At 39.5% G+C, this 23392-nt stretch overlaps 1 protein-coding gene across 3 annotated transcripts; it reads left to right on the forward strand.

Annotated features, from left to right (window-relative positions):
- The first annotated feature begins 535 nt into the window (after positions 1-535).
- On the forward strand, positions 536-23214 carry LOC104670975 (zinc finger protein 197). 3 transcript variants are annotated; one of them, XM_030935850.1, is made up of 7 exons: positions 555-662; positions 4588-5058; positions 6345-6477; positions 6593-6752; positions 7648-7739; positions 8016-8142; positions 17435-23214. In XM_030935850.1, the coding sequence occupies exons 5-7, from the start codon at positions 7707-7709 to the stop codon at positions 19753-19755; spliced, it is 2481 nt and encodes an 826-aa protein (XP_030791710.1). In that variant the 5' UTR covers positions 555-662; positions 4588-5058; positions 6345-6477; positions 6593-6752; positions 7648-7706; the 3' UTR covers positions 19756-23214. The 3 variants fall into 3 exon arrangements, with proteins under 3 accessions (XP_010372665.2, XP_030791710.1, XP_010372666.2); XM_010374363.2 differs by lacking the exon at positions 6345-6477 and having other exon boundaries at positions 536-662; XM_010374364.2 differs by lacking the exon at positions 6345-6477 and having other exon boundaries at positions 4579-5058.
- Positions 23215-23392: the final 178 nt, after the last annotated feature.

Here is a 23392-nt window from a genome sequence, read left to right on the forward strand (position 1 = left end):
GCTAGAATAACCTCCTCTTTCAGGGGAGAGATGTCCCTACCATTTGCACATTACCTTGCACCTTCAACTCGATTACTATTTAATATCATAGCTCCAATATGTCATCATGTGCGCAAGAGATACACCACAGTAAGCGAATTCACAAGAGGGTGATTTATAAGCCATGTTATTATGTATTATGAGAAATAATGTTATTATGAGAACTGCATAGGTTCAAGAAGAGACCAGAAAAGTCACCTACCAGATCATTCAGACATGAAGGTTACTCCCTATCAACCTCAATTGAAATGCAAATCAAAACAGAAATGTCCAACTCTCTAGGAGGCAACAAGCATCCTGAGACCCTGGGTCCTGTCTTTCATCTCTGCACCCTTCTGGTCTGAAACAGCGGCCAGTTCTTGTTTGATGTAAGGAATAGTAGTACCCAAGGGCTCAGGAGTTCCGCCTCTCTTCTCCAGCTCTAGGAAAAGAAACGAACCATAGAGATGTGGCTTCCTAGAGATCCGGGATGAGGGGCGGGGTGCAACCGGAAGTCGCAATATCCTCGGCTCGGCCATTATTCTGTGCCTCGGTTGCCGCAAGGGCTAGTTCCTGTGTCATCTCCTAGCGGCCTGGCGCCGAGGCGGCGGTACCCAAGGCTGGAGCCGCAGCGGGAGCCCCCGGTGAGCGGGGTGGGCTCGAGGGCGGGTGGGCGTGCAGGGAAGGCGACCCGGGACGCGGTCCTGAGCTTGCTGGGACTGCACAGCCCTCGGTAGCCCCTCCCGGGCCCTGACCCCCGGCACGGTCCGTCCCCAGCTCCGTGTTGGGGGTCGACGTCGTGGCCTCGGCTGGGCACGCAGCCGGCCAGGAGGAGGTACTGAGGACAGCAGCTCCGAGTCTGTGTGTGTCTGTGGACGGGTGCTCCCGTCTAACGGACTCCACTGGCGGTTTGAGAAGAGCTGCCTCAGCAGCCTGCGCCCCCAGCTCAGGCCTTTCTGCTGTTCCTCAGTTTTCTCTGAGGCTGATGGACAGAAACATTCTGAGGCTTCCCTATACCGGCGGCGCCCAGACTCCTGAGGACGGATTTTTGTTTGTTTGTTTTAAGGGATGGAACAATTTTAGTTTTTTTAGTCTTTTAGTTTTGTAATATAATGGTATTTAAAAATCAAACTTGAAACCACCCATACCACCATTACTTCAGGCAATACATTTTCACCCAAAGTACTAAGACCTTAAACTCAGAATAAATGCTGGCCTTTGCGCGCGCGCGCACACACCCAACCCACACACACACGCACGCACACTCATTGCCAACCTGTCAGCGACGATTGTTACTGGTTTTCTCTTTTTGCAGCTTGCCAGATTAAAGCTTTGTCGTGGACTGGTGTTTGGAAACCGTTGTTTTAGAACAGTTGTTGTTTGGGTTTCATAAGTCTCTTCGTAGATGGAATTGTTTTGGACTTCTGGAATTAGAATCCCTGAATTCAGAATTTGCTCCCATATCTCGACTAGCTAAGTGGCTTTGAGTGGATTCGCTCCTCTGATCCTTTTGTTCTTTTCAACTTCTGCCTTGAAAACCTTTTGTGAGAAGCAAATAAAATGTATGTTTAAGAATTTGTTATTTTTATGTTATTTGAAAATTATTCGAAATTCTTTTTAAAAATTCCTTTCCATCACCCCCAGATCAGTTACCAAGGACTGCCAAGTTTTTCTCAATTACCTTATCCCTGCTGGGGGATAAGTAAGTTCCTACTTCGTTTAGAACTTAAGTCATGTGTTTATTACAAAAACCTAACTGACCTTTCTTGATATCCAGTCCTCTCACCCCACCATTCCTCGCTAATAGAATCCTGACATAACTAGACTCTCTTCATGCTCAGAGTGGAATAGGTCTTTCTAATTTTGGTGCAATACCCAGAAGTCGTAAAAGATTGACTGCATGGCAAAAAACACTTTAAGCAAAGTCACATGGCACATATAGTCACAAAGACACTTGACAAACTGAGAAAAATTTGCAGCTGCCGTTGTAAACAGAGGACTAGTTTTCCTGTGATAAAAGTGTGTACAAATTAACAAGACCCAACACCTCAATAGAAACATGGGCAAAATATATGAATAGTTACTTGAAAAAATATACAAGTGACTCAATATATTAATTCATTCAAAATGGAAGTTAAAAATTTGGCAAAGAGCACATAACTTTGAGAACCGTATTGGTGAAAGTGAGGAAAGGCACTCCCATACAACTATTTTTGATGGAGGTATAAATTATAAATTGGTACAATCCTAATGAGGTCATATTGGTAGTATCAGAATTATACATGCATATACATTTTGACTCAGCAATTCTGTTTCAAGGAATTTTTCTTATATATGCCTACACACATCCAAACTGATGTATGCCCAGGATTATTCATGATGATATTGTTGGTAATAAGAAATTATTGAAAACTACCCAAACTTTCCATCAGTGCTGGCATGAATAAATTATGATACATCTATGCATCCATAAAAATGCGGAGAAGGACTGTGTATTGACAGGAAATATCTCTAAGACATGGTATTATTGAGAAGAGGAAAATGTAGCGTGTCATTCATGGTGTCCTACCATTTGTGAAAATAAGGGAACTAGATAACGATATATGTATACATACATATGCAGAAATAACTGGAAAGATAAGAAGCTAACGGATAAGGAAACTTTACACAGTATTCATTTTATAATTTTAATTTTTGAACCAAGCGAATATATTACTATTTTTAAAAATAAGGAAAAATGTAAAGTAAAACCTTTTTAATGCTTAAATGTAAGTAAAACTGCTTCACTTACAGGACAGGATCATCTCCTCAGAATACTGCCTCTCAAGAGCCGTAGTTAGAATTCAACTTCTGTTTACCTCTCTGCTCTACTCCTACACTCTTGCCTCCAAAGTTCACTTTCCTTCTCTGGTCTTCCTTCACAGACTTATGTGTCCTCCCTTGCTTTTGAAAATAGTTTCTTTCTTCCTGGAATGTTCTTCCTCGTAGTCCAATGATCCTTTTATTTTTCCTTAAAAGCCCAGTCCAAAATTACCTTTCATGGCTGGGTGAGGTGGCTCACGCCTGTAATCCCAGCACTTTGGGAGGCCGAGGCGGGCAGATCACGAGGTCAAGAAATTGAGATCATCCTGGCCAACATTGCAAAACCCCATCTCTACCAAAAATACAAAAATTACCTGGGCATGGTGGTGCAAGGCTATAGTCCCAGCTACCTGGGAGGCTGAGACAGGAAAATTGCTTGAACCCGTGAAGCAGAGGTTGTTTTGAGCTGAGATCACGCCACTGTACTCCAGCCTGGGTGACGGAGTGAGACTCCATCTCAAAAAAAGAAAAAAAAAAGTACCTTTCGTGAATCCTTTCTGTAGTTTTATGTTCTCCTATTACTTGTACTTAAACATTATATTGAAATTATGTTTATATTTCTGACTCCCCTATTTGTTATAAGCAAGCTGTCTTTAAGGGTCTATGGGTTCAAATAAAGAGGATGCTTTCATATGCTTTCTGATGGTGATATAACTATTATAACCTTAAAAGCTTAAAAATGTTTGTACCCTTTAACCCAACAATTTTCTCCTAGGAGTTTATCCTGAAGAAATAAGCAGAGATGTAACTAAAAATTTGTTAGCAAGGATAGCCATTGTGACCTTATTAATAATTGGGGAAAGTTAGAATTAATCTATGATAATTAAATTGTGATAAGGACATAGTTCAGAATAATAGCAGTGATTGTTTTCTGGTTTTGTGTGTTTTCTGGTTTTATAAATTTTTGGTTTTATAAATAGAAAAATGTGTTATTTCTAAAGAACAGATGATTTCTAGAGAGCAAGTCTAAGTTCTGTATAATAAAACCTTATTCATATTTATCCATCTGTGGGACTAGATGTGAAAGGAAAAGAAAAAATGGGAAATTTATCCAAATATTTTGATTAACAGAATGAACAATTTTCAGAGAATTAAAGGCATATAGAGCAAAACTACGCAGAACTTAATTCATCCTTTCTTTGTTAATTGAGGAGGTGGTTAGGATTTTATCTCATATGTATCATGATTAATGATTACTTGTTAACTCTGCAGAACATAGGAAAGAATGCTAGTTACAGAAGGGTAATAAGTAACATTTAAACCCATATACCAGGCACTGTTCAAAAACTTGAAATGTACTATACATCAAATTCTCATCACAACCCCATGAGGTAGGAACTGCTACTATCCCTATTTTACAGGTTAAGAAACTAAGGTTCAGAAGTGAGGTACTTGTTCCAGGTTGCACAGGAGTAGTCAGGATGCTCACTGTTAGAGTGGTAAAGAGTCTATTGTAATTAGATGAAGGGATCCTATGAATAAAGACCAAAGGAAGTTCATATGTTTGGTTTCAGCAGTCGTGCGGATAACATGAGTGTTTGTGTCCCAGAGCCTTAGGCAGGGGGTTTCTGTCAGAGGAAGCACTCTCTAGAACCTGGAACCTTGCACTGACAAAGGTTCTCTCTAGTACTGGGAGCTGACTGGGGCCTGTAAAGCTCAGTTGTTTCTCTGGGCTAACTTTAACAATGATTTCTTGAGATCTTGTAGATGATACTCTCCAAGCTCTAAGGAAGAAGTCAAGGATTAAGGAGACCTGGACTGGAGAGGAGCCTTTTTCAAAAAACAACAATGACAAGAGATAATTGGGCCCACAATGCTCTGAGACAAGAGGGCCTTGTGAAGGGGAAGGATGATACCTGGAAATGGGGAACCAGCTTCCAAGGAAGCAGCTCCTCTGTTTGGGAGACCTCCCACCTACACTTTAGACAATTACGTTACCATGAGACATCTGGACCCCAGGAGGCCCTGAGCCGGCTCAGGGAGCTCTGTCGCCGGTGGCTGAGACCAGAAGCACGCACCAAGGCACAGATCCTGGAGCTGCTGGTGCTGGAGCAGTTTCTGAGCATCCTGCCTGGGGAGATTCGGACCTGGGTACAGCTCCATCACCCTGGAAGTGGCGAGGAGGCTGTGGCCCTGGTAGAGGAGCTGCAGAAAGACCTTGATGGACCAGCAATACAAGTGAGAAAGGCCGAGAGGGGTGATGGGTGTTGGGATGAAAGGAAGGAAAGAATTGAGGCTGGGCTAGAGGGTGATCCTGTGATTTTCGTTAAAAATTAATAGCACACTAGCAACCCTAACGATAATTAAAGCAGGCCCATGAGTATTCAGACGATAGAATATGTCTGTAGAGAAACAGGTTTATGTTGAGGTCTTTGGGTCCAACTCAGAAGCAGCATAAAAACATTGACTCTGTTTTGTCCCCTGGGTAATTCTTGCTATTGCTGAGTTTGGATCAAGAACCTGAAGAAGAAATGTTGAAAAGTTTTTCCCTAAACAGAAGCCTATGTATTGTTTCTATAATTCTGTTTGGAATGGTAATGAAAGCCTAGAGTATAAAAGGCAATAGCAGGCCAGGCACAGTGGCTCATGTCTGTAATCCCAGCACTTTGGGAGGCTGAAGTGGGAGGATCACTTGAGGCCAGGAGTTCAAGACAAGCCTGGACAACATAGGAAGACCCCATCTCTACAAAAAAATTAAAAATTAGCCAGGTGTAGGGGCGAGTGCCTGAACTCCCAGCTACTTAGAAGGCTGAGGTGGGAGGATCACTTGAACCCAGGAGGTTGAGGCAGCAGTGAGCTATGATTATACCATTGCACTCCAGCCTGGATGATGCAGTAAGATCCTGTCTTTAAATACATACATACATATGTACATACATACATACATAAAATGGTAGTAGTATAACACGAACGAAGCTTTCCAAATCTTGGTAAGATCTCTTGTGTGCCCTACTAGAGATCTGTAAGCCAAGGGACTGGGCTAAGATATTTGCTTCTGATAAGATTTATATCCTTGACCATTAGATTGGAATCTTAATGTAGCATCTCATGTGTGTGAGATTTCTTTCTGTACATCTGTAGCTCACTAAAAACATTTCTGTATAAGACATCTGAATCATAACCCAAACTTGGGTGTGACACTAAGGATGGGCCTGTTTGTTTTAATCATAATATGGAAAATTTTAGAGCTATATATTTCATTACAAATTACTAATATATCTTGATTTGAGAAAGCAGGAAACTGAGGCAGACATCTAGCTGGCCTCAAAACCCAAGTGTCTTGGTGCCAATTTTAGTGTTAGTTGTATTTGAGCACAAAGGGTTAGGTAAAGGGGTCAATAAGCAGATGGTAAATAAGTAGAAGAGATGTGACTGAAGTCCAATCTAAAACTAAGTCTGAAGCTGAAATCCATGCTCTTAATTACTGCTTATTACTTCCCATTCCCTCCTTAACCCACACCCAGGTCTGGCTTCTGTTCCCACCGTTCTGTACAGTCTCCTCTGGGAGAGGTCACCAGTGCCATGAGTGGGGCTCGAGGGCAGCTCCATTGTTCTCAATGCAAAGCTTTACTGCTGTTTTGATGCTCCATACTTGAGGTGGGTCTCTCTGATCTCACAGTTCTAGATTGTGGGCAGAAAGAGGTCCACAGTGCTTAGGTGAGTCAATTTTCTTAAGGAACAAGAAGAACCAGATTATTTTACTTGTTTCCAGGTTCCAGTCCTTGTCCAGGATCAGGACACTCTCCAGAAGGCGGTGAGTGCCCCAGGAACAACACTTCCTCCTGTACTTCCTGGCAGCCACATAGCAGCTGAAATTTGCCCGCATCCTTCTACTGACCTAGTGGCATTCAACCTCCAGGATCCTCAGCATGGTATTTACTCAGTGCTCTGGGCTTTGGGCTGTTCCAGGACCCTTTCTGTGGCTCGTCCCCCTACTTCCAGGGAGTTGCTTCCTCTGCTACCCTGTCTAGGAATCTCTTACAGTGCCAGTTTCTTTCTGCTGTTCCTGCTGTTCTCTTTTGCTTTCTTGGGCCCATTCTTTTTTTTTTTTTTTTTTTTTGAGGCGGAGTTTCGCTCTGTCGCCCAGGCTGGAGTGCAATGGCGCGATCTCAGCTCACTGCAATCTCTGCCTCCCGGGTTCAAGCCATTCTCCTGCCTCAGCCTCCCGAGTAGCTGGGACTACAGGCACGCACCACCACACCCAGCTAATTTTTTTGTGTTTTTAATAGAGACAGGGTTTCACCATGTTTGCCAGGATGGTCTCAATTTCTTTTTTTTTTTTTTTTTTTTTTTTTGAGACGGAGTCTTGCTCTGTCACCCAGGCTGGAGTGCTGTGGCCGGATCGCAGCTCACTGCAAGCTCCACCTCCTGGGTTCACGCCATTCTCCTGCCTCAGCCTCCCGAGTAGCTGGGACTACAGGCGCCGCCACCTCGCCCGGCTAGTTTTTTGTAGTTTTTAGTAGAGACGGGGTTTCACCGTGTTAGCCAGGATGGTCTCGACCTCCTGACCTCGTGATCCGCCCGTCTCGGCCTCCCAAAGTGCTGGGATTACAGGCTTGAGCCACCGCGCCCGGCCCATTCTCAATTCCTTGACCTCGTGATCCCCCTGCCTCCGCTTCCCAAAGTGCTGGGATTACAGACGTGAGCCACCGCGCCCAGCCTTGTATCCATTCATATTCCTACTCTTTGTGTTATTCCAGCTCTGCAAGTGGGGGTCACTCAGAAAAGGTTTGTAGGTCCCATATGCAGCTTTTTCTCCTTCCTCAGATTCTCCTGCCCCTGAAGCTTCTGCCCTTTCCCAGGAAGAGAACCCAAGAAATCAATTAATGGCACTTATGCTCCTAACAGCCCAGCCCCAGGTAAGGTTTGCATCCTCTTTCCTTCCCAACTGCACAGCCTAACTGTGGCTGAAGTGCCCTCTCTCATCCTTGTCCTTTGATGTCCAGTCAGTTCCCATTTCTAAATCAAGGTCTATGCTATTGGAAGACAGACTTTACATGTGATCTCCTTATGTCTCCCTGATGTCTGTTGTGCATTCACAGCCTCACAGTGTATTCCTTCCCCAGAAGTGAAGGGAACCTTTTGACAGGCAACTTCCTGGGCATTGGTAATCTCACACACACCTGTTATTTCAGGAGTTGGTGATGTTCGAGGAGGTGTCAGTATGCTTCACTTCAGAGGAATGGGCATGTCTGGGCCCAATCCAGAGGGCCTTGTACTGGGATGTGATGCTGGAGAATTATGGAAATGTGACCTCCCTAGGTAAGGACTCTTCTTTCTGTGATGCTTACCTTTATTTTACCAGCCTTTATTTGTTTTCTGATTATTAAAGTAGCATAGACTTATTTTGGAAAACACCGAATATTACAAAGAAGAAAAAAAACCTTCCTTAACATCACTATTTCCAGATAACTATTATCATTTTGATATATTACCTTTCTGTTTTTTCTATATGTTTGAGGGATTTTTTACATTGTTCAAATGTGTGTGTTTGTGTGTCTGTGTACAGTTTTATAGCTTGCTTTCCTTGTGTGTGTTCTCACATGTTACAAACTCTTTGCAGTTATTATCTATATTGGCTATATGATTTGTACCATAATTCAGTCAGCCATTTCCTTATTTTGGATAATTGCTATAATAATCATCTGTCTCTGTGCCCAAGGCATTCTAAAATGTTTTATTATTTTTACAGGTACAATTACTGGGCATAAGTGTTTGAATGGCTTTAAGGCTCTTGCTTCATATTGCCAAATTACTTTCTGTAGCAATCCCTGTTCTCTCTGTTCTTAGCAGTGATGTGTAAGAATACTCCTTTTGCTCTGCCTTCATTTGTACTGAGTAATCCCACAATTCTAAATTGTTGCTAATATAAATTTAAAATTATATATTCTAAAATAGATTTATTTGATAAATAATAGAAGAATATTTCAAAAATTTTTGTTAGCCATTTTTGCTTCCAGCAAACATTAAATACCTATCGTGGTACAGCTGTGAAAATGATGTGATTCTGCCCTTAAATAGCTTATGATGGTTTAGGAGTTTATTACAGAATATTAAATATGCAAGGCATAGTAAAATAATTGGTACAAGAGTGGCATAAACCTGGTGTGATGGAAATGCAGAAAACAGGGCAATAAGTTTCATTCCTGGGGATTAGGAAAGGCCATAAAAGAGGTAGCATTTATACTGGAACTTGAAGAAAAGTATAGAATTCTGTTTGGAGAAATCAACATTCAGAACTGGGTAATCAGCCACAGGAACTAATTTTGACTGAAATACAGATTTAAAGTATCAGTTTAAATGGCTGCAGAGTATTGCGTGGTCCGTGTATCATGCTTTACATTGACAGCTTTATGATTCTGAATGTTTATATTTGTTTCTATTCAAGAACATTACATAACATTCCATTTTTTCTGTACTTCTTTGTATGTGTCAGGCATGTTTTAAAATCGCCTAGATCTTGCATATTTCTGGTAATATTTATTCTTTGGAATTAGAGTCTTTTCTGATATTTTCTAATTGACTGTCATTTGCATATATGAAAGTACTGGTTTTTTGTATATTAATTTTGTACCTAGCAACTTTATTATTTTATTGTCTTTAATAATTTATACTGTATATTTTCACACTTTTGAGACTGTATCCTTTAGTATCTCAGCAGTGGCAGTGGTGGGTCCGTCTGTAGATTTTATACTTTGATACATATTCGCAAATTATTTTCTACCAATGATACTTGAATTAAACTCCCGCAGAAAGAGCACACAGAAGAGCCAATTTCCCCTGGATATGCTCATGATTTGGTCAGTCTTTTAATTAAATCTTTGCTAGGTAGATAAAGAACACCATCTTTTATTTGTTTGTTTTTCATGGTTTCATTATTAGTGTGATTGAAATCTCTTCATATGTTTACTCATCATTTTACTCCTATTCATACACTTCCTATATATAGAACTACTGCTAATGCTTTGTCAGTTGTTGCATATGTTTTTCCCATTTGTTTGCCTTTCAATATTATTTATTAATTATTTTTTTAAGCCTTAGAAAACCTTTTATGTTGTCAAACTTAGGAGTATTTTCCTGTATGGTCTTACTGGTCTTTTTCCTCATAAAATTATTTTTTAAACCCACCTGTATTTTCTTTTTTTTTGAGATGGAGTTTCACTTGTCGGCCAGGCTGTAGTGCAATGGCGCGATCTCAGCTCACTGCAACCTCTGCCTCCTGGGTTGAAGTGATTCTCCTGCCTCAGCCTCCCAAGTAGCTGGGACTACAGGCACCCACCACCATGCTCCGCTAATTTTTGTATTTTTAGTAGAGATGAGGTTTTGCCATGTTGGCCAGGCTGGTCTCAAACTCCTGACCTCAGGTGATCCACCCGCCTCAGCCTCCCAAAGTGCTGGGATTACAGGCGTGAGCTACTGTGCCCAGCTGTATTTTCTTAAGATTTTTTATCATTTTATTTTGATATTTAAGCTTTAATCTGTCTTGATATTTATCAATTTCTCTTGATATATAGAATGACATAGACATCTTGTGGAGGGGTTTTGTTGTTTTTTGAGATGGCAGTCTCACTACGCTGCCCAGGCTGGCCTCAAACTCCTGGCCTCAAGCAAACCTCCCACCCCAACCTCCCAAGTAGCTGGGACTCTAGTCATGCACCACCCTCCTAGCTTGTTTTTTAACCCAAGTGGCTTTCAGTAGTTCCAAAGGTATTTATTTGATCATCAATCTTTTCTAAAAATTTTAAAATAGACTATATGGATTAATTGGCTGATTTTATGAAAAATACTCACTAGGGACCCATACCTCATGCTGTACACTAAAATAAATTCCAGATAGGTCTAAGAGTTAAACTAAAAAAAAAAAAAAAACAATAAAATAATGTAGTTGCTTGATTATTCCAGCTTTTTGAAGAAAAAGAACGTACTTTAATAAATAAAAAAAAATGTGCACTCCAATGTTGGGGCTTCGGGCAAGCAGATGCCCAGTGTTTATTCCCACTGACTTAGTAACTCTGATTTGAGGGGGATACGTTAAAGAAATGGTTCAAAAAGAGGAAATTAAAAGTCATATGTCTAAAAATAGTCCCAGGTAACTATGATGGTTAAAAGTTGGGCAAAACAAATTCCCTAAGAGAAAGTACTAAGCAGAGCATGGTGTTTTGACCTAATAGTATATTATGACACTATCAAATATTATGACAACTCTGTGTACCCAATTTTCATGCATCGATAAACTGTGGTAGAAAAGCAGACTCCCAGATAACTTGTACATACTACTTCAGTGTGTAAAATGTTTGTATATATTTCTTTAGGAGATTGGACTAAAATTTGAAGGAAAGTATTAAGAAATATTGAGTACCTCCCTGTGTCAGGCTTAGCCCCTGCCTTAAAGTACATTCAAATTGGAGAGATAGACATTTCCACTTATAATTACAATGTAATTTGGCACATTCTGTATAATAAAAGTATGCATAAGTTTATGTGAGCCCATAGGAGCCTGGGAATGATGGAAGGATTGGGACAGTGGGAGGAGGAAATGGATGGTTCCCAGTTCCTCCACCAGGAGGGAAAGATTTATAGCAGTTTTACTGAGGTATATTTAACATACCATAAAATTCACCATTTAAAGTGTACAGTTCAGTGGTTGTTGGGTATTCACAGAGTTGTGCAACCATTACCACAGTAATTTAAAAACATTTTCTGCTGGGCGTGGTGGCTCACGCCTGTAATCACAACACTTTGGGAGGCCGAGGCGGGCGGATCATGAGGTCAGGAGATCAAGACCATCCTGGCCAACACGGTGAAACCCCATCTCTACTAAAAATACAAAAAAATTAGCCAGGTGGCCAGCGCCTGTTGTCCCAGCTACTCGGGTGGCTGAGGCGGGAGAATGGCATGAACCCGGGAGGCGGAGCTTGCAGTGAGCCAAGATCATGCCACTGCACTCCAGCCTGGGCGACAGAGTGAGACTCCGTCTCAAAAAAAAAAAAAATTTTCATCAACCCTTCAGCAGTCCACCTTCATTTCACCTAACTCATTCCTCCAATCCAGCCCTAGCAGGCACCAGTCTGCTTTCTACCTCTATAGATTTGTGTATTTGAAACATTTCATATAAATGGAATCATGCAATATGTGGTCATTTGTGATTGGCTTCCTTTACTTAGCATAGTGTTTTAAGGCGCATCCATGTTGTATCAGGTATCAGTTCTTTATTCCTTTTTATTGCCAGATATTCCATTGAATGGATATATCTCCATTTATCAGTTGATGAACACTTAGGTACTTCCACGTTTGGTCCATTATGAATAATACTGCTGTGAACATTTGTGTACAATTTTTTGTGTGGATATAAGTTTTCATTTCTACCTAGGAGTAGAATTGCTAGGTCTTATGTTAACTCTGTATTTAGTCATTTGAGGAACTTCCAGACTGTTTTCCAAAGCAGTTGCACCATTTTACACTCCTACCAGCAGTGTATAAGGGTTCCAGTTTCTCTACATCATCCCTAACACTTGATATTATCTGTCTTTTTTATTTTAACTATCCTAGTGGGTTTGAAATGATATCTCACTGTGGTTTTGATGTGCATTTCTCTGATGGTTAATGATGTCGAGCAACTTTTTATGTTCTTATTTGACTATATGTATGTCTTCGGAGAAAACTGTCTATTCAGATTCTTTGTCTGTATTTTAACTGGGTTATGTGTCTTTTTATTAATAAGTTGTAAGAGTTCTTTATATATTCTATATATAAGTCCCTTAACAGATACATGACTTATAAATATATTCTCCCATTCTGTGGGGTCTTGCCCTGTTGCCCAGGCTGGAGTGTAGTGGTGCGATCATAGCTTATTGCAGCCTTGAACTCCTGGGCTCAAGCGATCCTCTCACCTCAGCCTCCCGAGTAGCTGGGATTACAAATGCACCCCATCAGCCTGGCTGATTTTAAAATTCTTTGTAGAGACAGTCTTACTGTGTTGCCCAAGCTGGTCTTGAACTCCTGGCCTCAAACGATCTTCCTGCCTCAGCCTCCCCAAGTGCTGGCATTACAGGCATGAGCCACTGGGCCTGGTGACTTTTCCCTTACTTGATGGTATCCTTTCAAGGACAAAAGTCATTAATTTTGATGAGTTCCAGTTTTGTTTTTCTTTTTTCTTTTGTTGCTTCTGCTTTTGGTGTCATATCTAAGAAACCGTCACTAATCTAGGGCTGGGAAGATATATGTCTATGTTTTCTTTTAAGTTTTAGCTCTTACATTTCAGTCTTTTATCCATTTTGAGTTAATTTTTGTATATAGTATGAGACAAGGATCCGTCTTCATTCTTTTGCATGTGGCACCATTTATCCCAGGCACCATTTGTTGAAAAGACTGTGCTTTCCCCATTGCATTGTTTTGGCACCCTTTTAAAAAAAAACAGTTGATTATAAATATGAGAGTTTATTTCTAAAGTCTCAATTCTAGTCCTTTGATCTATATGTCTACCCTTATGTCAGTATCACCCTCTCTTACTATTTTGGCTTCATAGTACATTTTGAAATAAAAATGTGTGAGTCCTCCAACTATGTTCTTTTTCAAGATTGTTTTAGCTACTCTAGGTCTCTTGACTTTCCATCTAATTTTGATATCAGCTGGTCAATATCTTTGAAGAAACAAGCTGAGATTTTGATAGGGATTGCAATGAATCTGTAGATGAGTTTGAGGAGTACTGCCATTTATTAATGTTAAATCTTTTAATCTTTGAACATGAGGTTTCTTTCCATTTATTTAAGCCTTCAGCTTCTTTCAATAATGTTTCGTAGTTTTCAGAATATAAGTTTTTCACTTCTTTTGTTAAATTTATCCTGATCTTGTTTCTGAGACTATTATAAATGTTTTATTAATTTCTTTTGTGGATTATTTAATACTAATGGATAGAAATACAACTTTTTTTTTTTTTTTAATGAGATGGGGTTTTATACGTTTCTCAGGCTGACTTTGAGCTCCTGGGCTCATGCATTCCTCAGCCTAAACCTACTGAGTAGCTGGGACCACAGGTGTGTGCCACCATGTCAGACTGATTTTTATATGTTGAGCTTGTATCCTACAATCTTACTGTACTTATTTATTAGTTTTAATGGTTTTTTAGTGATTTCTAAGGATTGTCTATATGCAAGATTTTGTCATCTGCAAATAGAGGTAATTTTACTTCTTCCTTTACAATCTGGATGCCTTTTCTTTCTTTCTCTTACCTAATTGCTCTGGCTAGAACTTCCAGTACCTGTTGACTAGAAGTGGCAAGAGCAGACAGCCTTTTCTTGTTCTTGTTCTCAGAGAGAACCCATTCAGTCTTCCACCATGAAATATAATTTATTTTAATTTTTTTCAACAGGGTCTTAACTCTGTTGCCCAGGCTAAAGTGCAGTGATGCGATCACGGCTCACTACATCCTCAACTTCCTGGGCTGAAGTAATCCTCCTAATCCTCTTATCTCAGCCTCCCACATATCTAGGACCACAGGCACACACCAAGCTAATTACTTGTTTTTATTTTTATTTTATTTTTTTCTGTAGAGACAGTGGCTCACCATGTTCCCCAAGCTGGTCTCAAACTCTCAGCCTCAAGCGATCCACCTACCTTGGCTTGCCAAAGCACTGGGATTACAGGCATGAGCCACTGTGCCTGGCCAGAAATCCCCTTCTATTCCTACTTTGTTGAGTGTTTTTATCACTAAGGAGTGTTTTATCTATTGTCATGATGATGTGGTTTTTGTTTTTCATTTTGTTGATATGGTGTATTACATTAATTGGTTTCCTAGTGTTATGCCAACGTTATTTTCCTGTGATAAATTTCACCTGGTCATGGTGTATAATTCTTTTTATGTCCTGCTAGATTTGGTTAGTTAGCATTTTGTTGAGGATTTCTTTGTTTGTATTCATAAGCTATATTTATCTATAGTTCTCTTTTTTGTGATGGTTATGTCTGGTTTTGCTATCAGGGCAATACCAGCTTCATAGAATTAGTTGGAAAATGTTTCTGTTTATTGGAAGAATTTGTGAAGAAATGGTATTCTTCTAAGGTTTGGTAGAATTTGCCAGTGAAGCAACCTGGGCCTGGGCTTTTTGTGTGTGGGCAGGGGGTGGGGATAATTTTTTTTTTTTTTTTTTTAATTACTGATTCAATTTCTTTCCCTGCTGTAGACCTCCTCAGATTTTCCCTTTCTTGAGTCAGTTTTAGTAGTTTGTGGCTTTCTAGGAATTTGCCTATTTCATGTAAGTTGTCTTAATTTATTGGCACAGTATAATTGGTAGTATCATTTATACTCCTTTTTATTTTTTTAAGATCAATGTTAATGTCCAGAGAGTGACTTTAGAGCTTAGTTTTAAAGGGTATAGGTACGGGCTTGGATGGTGACTTGGAAAGAGGAAGAGCAATTCAGGAAGAGGAAAGAACACGGGCAGTGATAGAGAGGCAAGAAATGACATGTTTGGGCACTGTGGCTAGAGTCTAGGGGCGTAAGAGATACTGACAATAATAGATACCAGAAAAATAGGCAGTGGGTGAAGATATCCCTTTGACTCCACTGGTTATTTCTGCTTTGTCCTGTAGGCAATGAAGAGTTAGGTGTTTTGAGCAGGTAAGTGACATGATCAAATTTACATATTGGAAAGATGATTGACAGAAGGTACGCATGAATTGGGGCAGATGAAAGGCAGGGAGTGTTAGAGGTAGGAAAGCCTGTGTCTCTTTCTTGCAGGCTTCATTCACCAAACGTTATGGAAAGTAACCAGCTCCCTCTATCATTCCGACATTTTTCTACAAAGTCTTAAAAAGCTCAAGAGGCCCGTATATAGTCTGATTCCTAAGCTAAAAACATTAAATAGTTTAACCAGCTAATAAGCTACTGATACAAGAGTTCCTAATTTCTTAACCATTTTCCATCTCAGTTTAACTACTTGTAACACTTTATTTCCTTAAAGCTTGTTTCATTATATAGAAGCAGCTCCCTTCTCCACCAGCATTCTTCTTGTCTTTGTTTTTCATTTGTTTTGTTCTTGTTTTGTTTTGTTTTGTTTTGAGATGGAGTCTTGCTCTGTCACCCAGGCTGGAATGCAGTGGTGTGATTTCGACTCACTGCAACCTCCACCTCCCCGGTTCAAGTGATTCTCCTGCCTCAGCCCCCTGAGTAGCTGGGATTACAGGTGTGCACCACCATGCCCAGCTAATTTTTGTATTTTTAGTAGAGACAGGGTTTCACCATGTTGGCCAGGCTGTTCTCAAACTCCTGACCTTAAGTGATCCGCCCTCCTTAGCCTCCCAGAGTGCTGGAATTACAGGCATGAGCCACCGTGCCCGGCCTCTCCTTGTGTTTGAAACCTCACTGTGAATAAGGAAACTGAAGTACCAGCATTGGATAGGCCTAAGACACATACCCATCCCTGCAGCCAGGTAGTTGGGTAGTGTGATTGGCAGTCCTGCCTGAGTCCTAGAGAGAAAGGCAGTTGAGATGAGATATGAGGGCCTGACCTAAGAATGTCTGTAGTTCAAGTTAATATTTATTGGATCTTTACCATCCTCATCCTCTCATAAACTCAAAGAAATGTATAATGAAATAAAATGGCTGCACTCTTCTCTCGCTGTTTAGATAGAAGAAAAGTATTGTTATATGCAAAGAGAAGGTGATGTTACTGTTATTCACATAACTTTACTTATTAGACAGTTTGGGGGAACTGGCTCATAATTTCTCTCACACTTGGGTAGTTTGAAAGTAAACTTCCAAACCATTTTCATACTGTTCGTATTTTAAAATATTTGAGACTATTGGAGTAGATAGGAACCTTGGAGATTAGTTCAGCCTCATCATTTTACAGATGTTTTCATACTTTTATTCTATTTTCCTTTTTCTTTCTGTATTTCTTCTTTTACGTTTTATGTGTAATTAAGGGAGTTCCTAATGGACTTGACTTTTTAAAATGAATTTTAAATTTTCCATTTCTTAATTTTAAACGGAGTAGGAGTAATATATGTATTCTAAGAATTAAGTTGCTTTTCAATGGATTTCTTTTCTGTTGGTTAATTGCTTTCAACCAGTTAAAAAGTATTCATGCCTTTGACTTTTCAAAAATTAAAAATTGCCTTTCAGAGTCCTTACATATATTTTGCTTCCCTTAAAGTTTCCATCTTTCTAACATGAAGAAAATAAAAAAGAAAGTTACTTGTAATACAAATGGTTCTTGCTCTTCTATCCAAGTTCCTTAGATATGAACCACCTCCATAAGATCCTATGTTTTCTCTCTGGTTTTCCTTCCTTCTGTTTTCTCAGCATTATTTGTATTTTTCCATCTGCTTCCTGAAGACAAAGCACTTAAAAATGTCTCAACCTGAGTTGTATGTTAATCCATTTACAACATCTTGTCAGTGTAGCATTATTCTTTGTACCTTAATTTAGTGAAAAGTTTCTCCTTTTTGTATGCATATTAAAGTGTGCCTTCCTAGAATGTTTTAAAGTCATTTGAAGATCCTGTTCTTCCAAACACAGGGACATGGTAACATTTGCATTTTTAATTCCTTTTACCAGAATGGGAGACCATGACTGAGAATGAGGAGGTGACATCAAAGCCAAGTAGTTCTCAAAGAGCAGAGTCTCATAAAGGAACATCAAAAAGACTTCAAGGAAGTGTTCCCCAGGTCCTTAATTTTGAAGAAGAGTGTGAATGGCAAGTTTTGGCAAGTCAGTGGGGAAATGAAACAGATGAAAGGGCAGATACAGTGAAGAAAGGTTCCCTTTGTGAACGAGACAAGAAGAAAAGGACTCCACCAGAGAAACAAGGCCAAAAGTGGAAGGAATTTGGAGACAGCTTGACTTTCGGTTCAGCTATTTCTGAAAGTTTAATAGGTACTGAAGGAAAGAAGTTTTATAAATGTGATATATGTTGTAAGCATTTTAATAAAATCTCCCATCTTATAAACCATCGGAGAATCCACACTGGTGAGAAACCTCATAAATGTAAGGAATGTGGAAAAGGCTTTATTCAGCGTTCGAGCCTTCTAATGCATTTACGGAACCATTCAGGGGAGAAACCTTATAAATGTAATGAATGTGGGAAAGCATTTTCTCAAAGTGCTTACCTTCTAAACCATCAGAGGATCCACACTGGGGAGAAACCTTATAAGTGTAAGGAATGTGGAAAGGGCTTCTATAGACACTCAGGCCTAATTATACATCTAAGGCGCCATTCAGGGGAGAGACCTTATAAGTGTAATGAATGCGGGAAAGTTTTCTCTCAGAATGCTTACCTCATTGACCATCAGAGGCTCCACAAAGGGGAAGAACCTTATAAATGTAACAAGTGTCAGAAAGCTTTCATTCTGAAGAAGAGCCTCATTCTGCACCAGAGAATCCACTCTGGGGAAAAACCCTATAAATGTGATGAATGTGGAAAGACCTTTGCTCAGACCACTTACCTTATTGACCATCAGCGACTCCACAGTGCAGAGAACCCTTACAAGTGTAAAGAATGTGGAAAAGTTTTCATTCGAAGTAAAAGCCTCCTCTTACATCAGAGAGTCCACACAGAAAAGAAGACCTTTGGTTGTAAAAAATGTGGGAAGATTTTCAGTTCTAAGTCAAACTTCCTTGACCATAAGAGGATGCACAGCAGAGAGAAACCTTATAAATGCACTGAATGTGGGAAAGCCTTTACTCAAAGTGCTTACCTTTTTGACCACCAGAGACTCCACAATGGGGAGAAGCCCTATGAATGTAATGAATGTGGGAAAGTTTTTATTCTGAAGAAGAGCCTCATTTTACATCAAAGGTTCCACACTGGAGAGAATCTCTATGAATGTAAAGATTGTGGCAAGGTCTTCGGTTCAAACAGAAACCTCATTGACCATGAGAGACTCCACAATGGGGAGAAGCCATATGAATGTCAAGAGTGTGGGAAAACCTTTATTATGAGCAAAAGTTTTATGGTCCATCAGAAACTCCATACACAAGAGAAAGCCTACAAATGTGAAGATTGTGGGAAGGCTTTCAGTTACAATTCAAGCCTGCTTGTACATCGGAGAATCCACACTGGAGAAAAACCCTTTGAATGTAGTGAGTGTGGAAGAGCTTTCAGTTCAAACAGAAACCTCATTGAGCATAAGAGAATCCACAGTGGTGAGAAACCCTATGAGTGTGATGAATGTGGGAAATGCTTCATTCTGAAGAAAAGCCTCATTGGACATCAGAGAATTCACACGAGGGAAAAATCTTATAAATGCAATGACTGTGGGAAAGTCTTCAGTTACCGCTCAAACCTTATAGCCCATCAGAGGATCCACACTGGTGAGAAGCCCTATGCATGTAATGAGTGTGGAAAAGGTTTTACCTACAACAGAAACCTAATTGAACATCAAAGAATTCACAGTGGAGAAAAAACCTACGAATGTCTTATATGTAGGAAAGTCCTTACCTCTAGTAGAAATCTTATGGTACATCAAAGAATCCACACTGGAGAGAAACCTTATAAATGTAATGAGTGTGGAAAAGACTTTAGTCAGAATAAAAACCTTGTTGTACATCAGAGAATGCACACTGGGGAAAAACCTTATGAGTGTGAGAAGTGTAGGAAATCCTTTACTTCTAAGAGGAATTTAGTTGGCCACCAGAGAATTCACACAGGGGAGAAACCTTATGGGTGTAATGATTGTAGTAAAGTTTTTAGGCAAAGAAAAAACCTTACTGTACATCAGAAAATCCACACAGATGAAAAACCTTGTGAATGTGATGTGTCTGAAAAAGAATTCTGTCAGACTTCCAGCGTTCATCTTCAACAGAAAATCCATACCATTGAGGAACTGTCTTGGCTACAAAACACCCATGAGTCCAAGATTGAGATGCAGAAAATCTAGTGTCATATATGAAATGGAATAGAATCCCTGCCTACTTAAGTAACTCTTTGACAAATGATATATATTTCTTCTAAGAAAAAAGTTTATTATTTACTCTTTAATAGACAAATGAGTAGCATGTAGAAGAAAGTTAATAGGCTGGGCGTGGTGGCTCACGCCTGTAATCTCGGCACTTTGGGAGGCCGAAGCGAGTGGATCACCTGAGGTCAGGATTTCGAGACCAGCCTGACCAACATGGTGAAACCCCATCTCTACTGAAATACAAAAATTTTCCAGGCATGGGGGCACATGCCTGTAATCCCAGCTACTCAGGAGACTGAGGCAGGAGAATCACTTGAACCCGGGAGGGCAGAGGTTGCAGTGAGCTGAGAGCATGCCATTGCACTCCAGCCTGGGCAACAAGAGCAAAACTCTGTCTGAAAAAATAAAAGAAAGTTCATCCCAACTTTCAAGTCTTCAAAAACATAATCCAAATCTAATAACCTAGTTGTTAATGACAGCAACAAATATCTTTGTATTAAAAAGTAGACATGGACTGGGTGCAGTGGCTCACTCCTGTAGTCCCAGGACTTTGGGAGGCCGAGGTGGGAAGATCACTTGAGCACAGGAGTTGGAGACAAACTTGGGCAACATAGGGAGACCCATCTTTAGTAAATAAAAATAAATTTATTAATAAAATTAAAAATTAATCATAAAAAGTGGACATTGGTTTTTAAAATGTGTATAAGTATGCATTTTAAAGATAGCGTCACTGCTATAGAAAACCTGAACAGACAGTATGATCCCAAATGTCAGGTGTGGAGTTGGGTGGACAAGAGTCTGCTGATGAGGACAACCTAAGAAGAGCACTGGATTTGGAATCAGAAGACCTACCTTTGATTCCTGGCTTTCCCTTAATGGCCATGTGATGTTATTAAGTCAGCCCTAAAGCCTCAGTTTCCTGTCAAATGTTGACATGATACCTACCTCACAGGGTTGTTGTGAGGGTTAAGTGAGAGGATCTTTGTGAAAGTGCTTTTTGAAATCATTCAGTTGTCAATAAAGTTGGATAAAAGAGGTTATGGTCAAAGTATAAAACATGGGATCATGTAAGTTTGTGTATTAAGTTAATATTAGAATGAGGGGGATTCCATGAACCTAAAAGATGCTCATTTTTATAGGAGGAAGTATGGTGAATAGCTAACTGGAATTTAGTGCTGTAAGAATAATTTTTTTAATTTACCTTTAAAAATAAGGGAGTTAATAGATTATATATCTAGTTTATGTGTATGGAAAAAAATGTTATGGCCAGCCATTAACAGTGATGCCAAGGAAAACAATTTATTTTCCAGCTTTTGAATTTGAAACTTAACAGATGTAGAGTGTTAAAATGGAAGGGCAGTGGTACCCTGCTTTCCCTATCCAGAAGGAAAAAAATCCTTGACCGAGCAGTTGAACTGATGATCCCCACCACAGTCATTGTCAATTCTAATCAATATTTCATCATTGCTGTCAAATGATAGCCTGTTACTCATGAAACAGCATTCTGTCCCAGCACTAAATTTACTGGGACATAAATTTTTCTTACGGAGCCAAGCTCTTCACTGATGAAGCCAATGCAGAATCCACTTTTGGGCAGTCAGTGCCCATTAACCCCTGTGAACCATTCTGTGTCCTTGAGTACATTTGTAGGTTTTAACTCAGTCTATATTCTTGAGTTAATTTTTATGTTGTAATTCTCAAAGTTCTGTTTCTGTAGCTGGACTGTGAATAATATCTGAATATGAAGATTGTGTTTTTTAATAATGTCAGAGTGGTATTTTGATTATCATAAATGTTACTAATTCAGCCCCACAGTTTGTTGGGGGCTGGTTCCTCATTAGAATGAAAGGTAACCAAGAGTGAAAACTGGAAAGGGCCTAAGGCTTAAAGTCGTAAGACCTGGATGTGGGTCACATTTTGCCATCTGCCTCAGAAAAAATCTCTTCAGTTCTTGGAGCCTTGAATTCCTCATCTGTCAAACAGGAGGAAGAATATCTACCTCACAAAGTTCTTATAAGATAATGAATATGAAAATGCTTCATCCATGTTGTAGAAGAATCACCCCAGCTTATATAATAATTGCAAAGGACATACGTAGTTTAACAGTAGAGAATGTTGTCATTTGCCTCTTCAGCAAGTAACAAAATGTAACATTGCTTAGATTGAGACAGCCCACATAATGTGCCACCTCCTGTGACGTAATAAGCTGAAAAATGTTCAACCTGAATTTCATTAAGCTTCTTGGACCTCATTGCCAGGTTACAGGAAATACAGGAGGCAGAGGAACAAATAAAAGACACTACGAGAAACAGACAAATCCAGAACATGGAATATTGTATAAGAAAGCTGCCCTAGATTCTTCTTCAAAATATTATGATGATGAAAAAGAGAGGGGACTGAAAATTGTTCAAGCTGTCTGAGTCTACTGTGAGTTTATTATACCCTTCTCTGCTTTTGTGTATATATGAAAATGTCCATATGAAAAGTATAAAACATGGATGAGGAGGCTTGTTTTTAAAAGATGATACTAAAGAGCCATTAGATACTAAGAACCAGAAATAGACTCACATAAATGGCCAATTGATTTTTGACAGGGGCAAAAGCAATTCAATGGAGGAGGGATAGCCTTTTCAGCAAATACTGTTGGAGCAATTGGATATCCATAGGCAGTAAACCAACAACTTCAGGACCCAGGACTGAGCTAAGAAGGCTCAGATGACTCAAAAGCATGCTCCTTGAAAGGAAAAAAAAAAAAGTTAAATTGGACTTCATCAAAATTAAGATAATTTGCTCTGTAAGAGACCTTTTTACAAAGATGAAAAGATACTACAGGTTGGGAGAAAATATCTGCAAATCATATCCAACAAAGGATTTGTATGTAAACTACATAAAAAACTTTCAAAATTTAACAGTAATAAGTAAATACAATTAGAAAATAAAAGACAGACATTTCACTGAAGTATACATAGCAAGCAAATGAAAAAATGTTCAACATCATTAGGCATGAGGGAAATGCAAAGCAAAATCATGAGATATCACCGCATTCCTATCAGAATAGCTAACTTTTTTTTTTTTTTTTTTTTTTTTATGGTGGTAACTGCTAGCAAGGATGCAGAGAAACAGGATCTCATACTGTTTCTCTGGGAATGTAAAATGGTATAGCCACTCTGGAATATAATTTGGCAGTTTCTTGTAAAACCAAACATGTATATGTCTTGCCTCAGGAATTGCACTCCTGAGCATATATCGCAGAGAAATGAAGACTTGTGTTCACACAAAAACCTGTATACGAATGCTCATAGCCGCTTTATTTGTAATGGTCAAAACCTGTAGGCAACCCATATATCCTTCCTTAGATGGTTAAAACAAATTGTGGTTTATGTATTACCATGGAATACTTGTTACTCTGCAATAAAATTGACTGACTTGTTGATACCCGTAACAACTCAAATAAATTTCAAGGAAATTAATGCTGAGTGAAAATAATCACAAAAGGCCATATTGTGTATGAAAATGTTCATATAACATTCTCAAAATGATAAAACTATAGAGATGAAAAATGAATTAATGGTTGTCAAAGGTTAGGGATGGTGGGAGGGAAAATGGGGAGAGGGTT

The sequence above is a fragment of the Rhinopithecus roxellana genome, chromosome 1, assembly GCF_007565055.1.
Source record: "Rhinopithecus roxellana isolate Shanxi Qingling chromosome 1, ASM756505v1, whole genome shotgun sequence".
NCBI lineage: Eukaryota > Metazoa > Chordata > Mammalia > Primates > Cercopithecidae > Rhinopithecus > Rhinopithecus roxellana.

Bases quoted from the DNA above. Each gene is read 5' to 3' on its own strand.
- LOC104670975 (XM_010374363.2), top strand. From the start codon at position 4,669: ATGACAAGAGATAATTGGGCCCACAATGCTCTGAGACAAGAGGGCCTT. The intron at 6,753-7,647 runs GTATTTACTCAG...CTCCTTCCTCAG, and splicing joins CCTCCAGGATCCTCAGCATG to ATTCTCCTGCCCCTGAAGCT. The intron at 7,740-8,015 runs GTAAGGTTTGCA...CTGTTATTTCAG, and splicing joins TCCTAACAGCCCAGCCCCAG to GAGTTGGTGATGTTCGAGGA.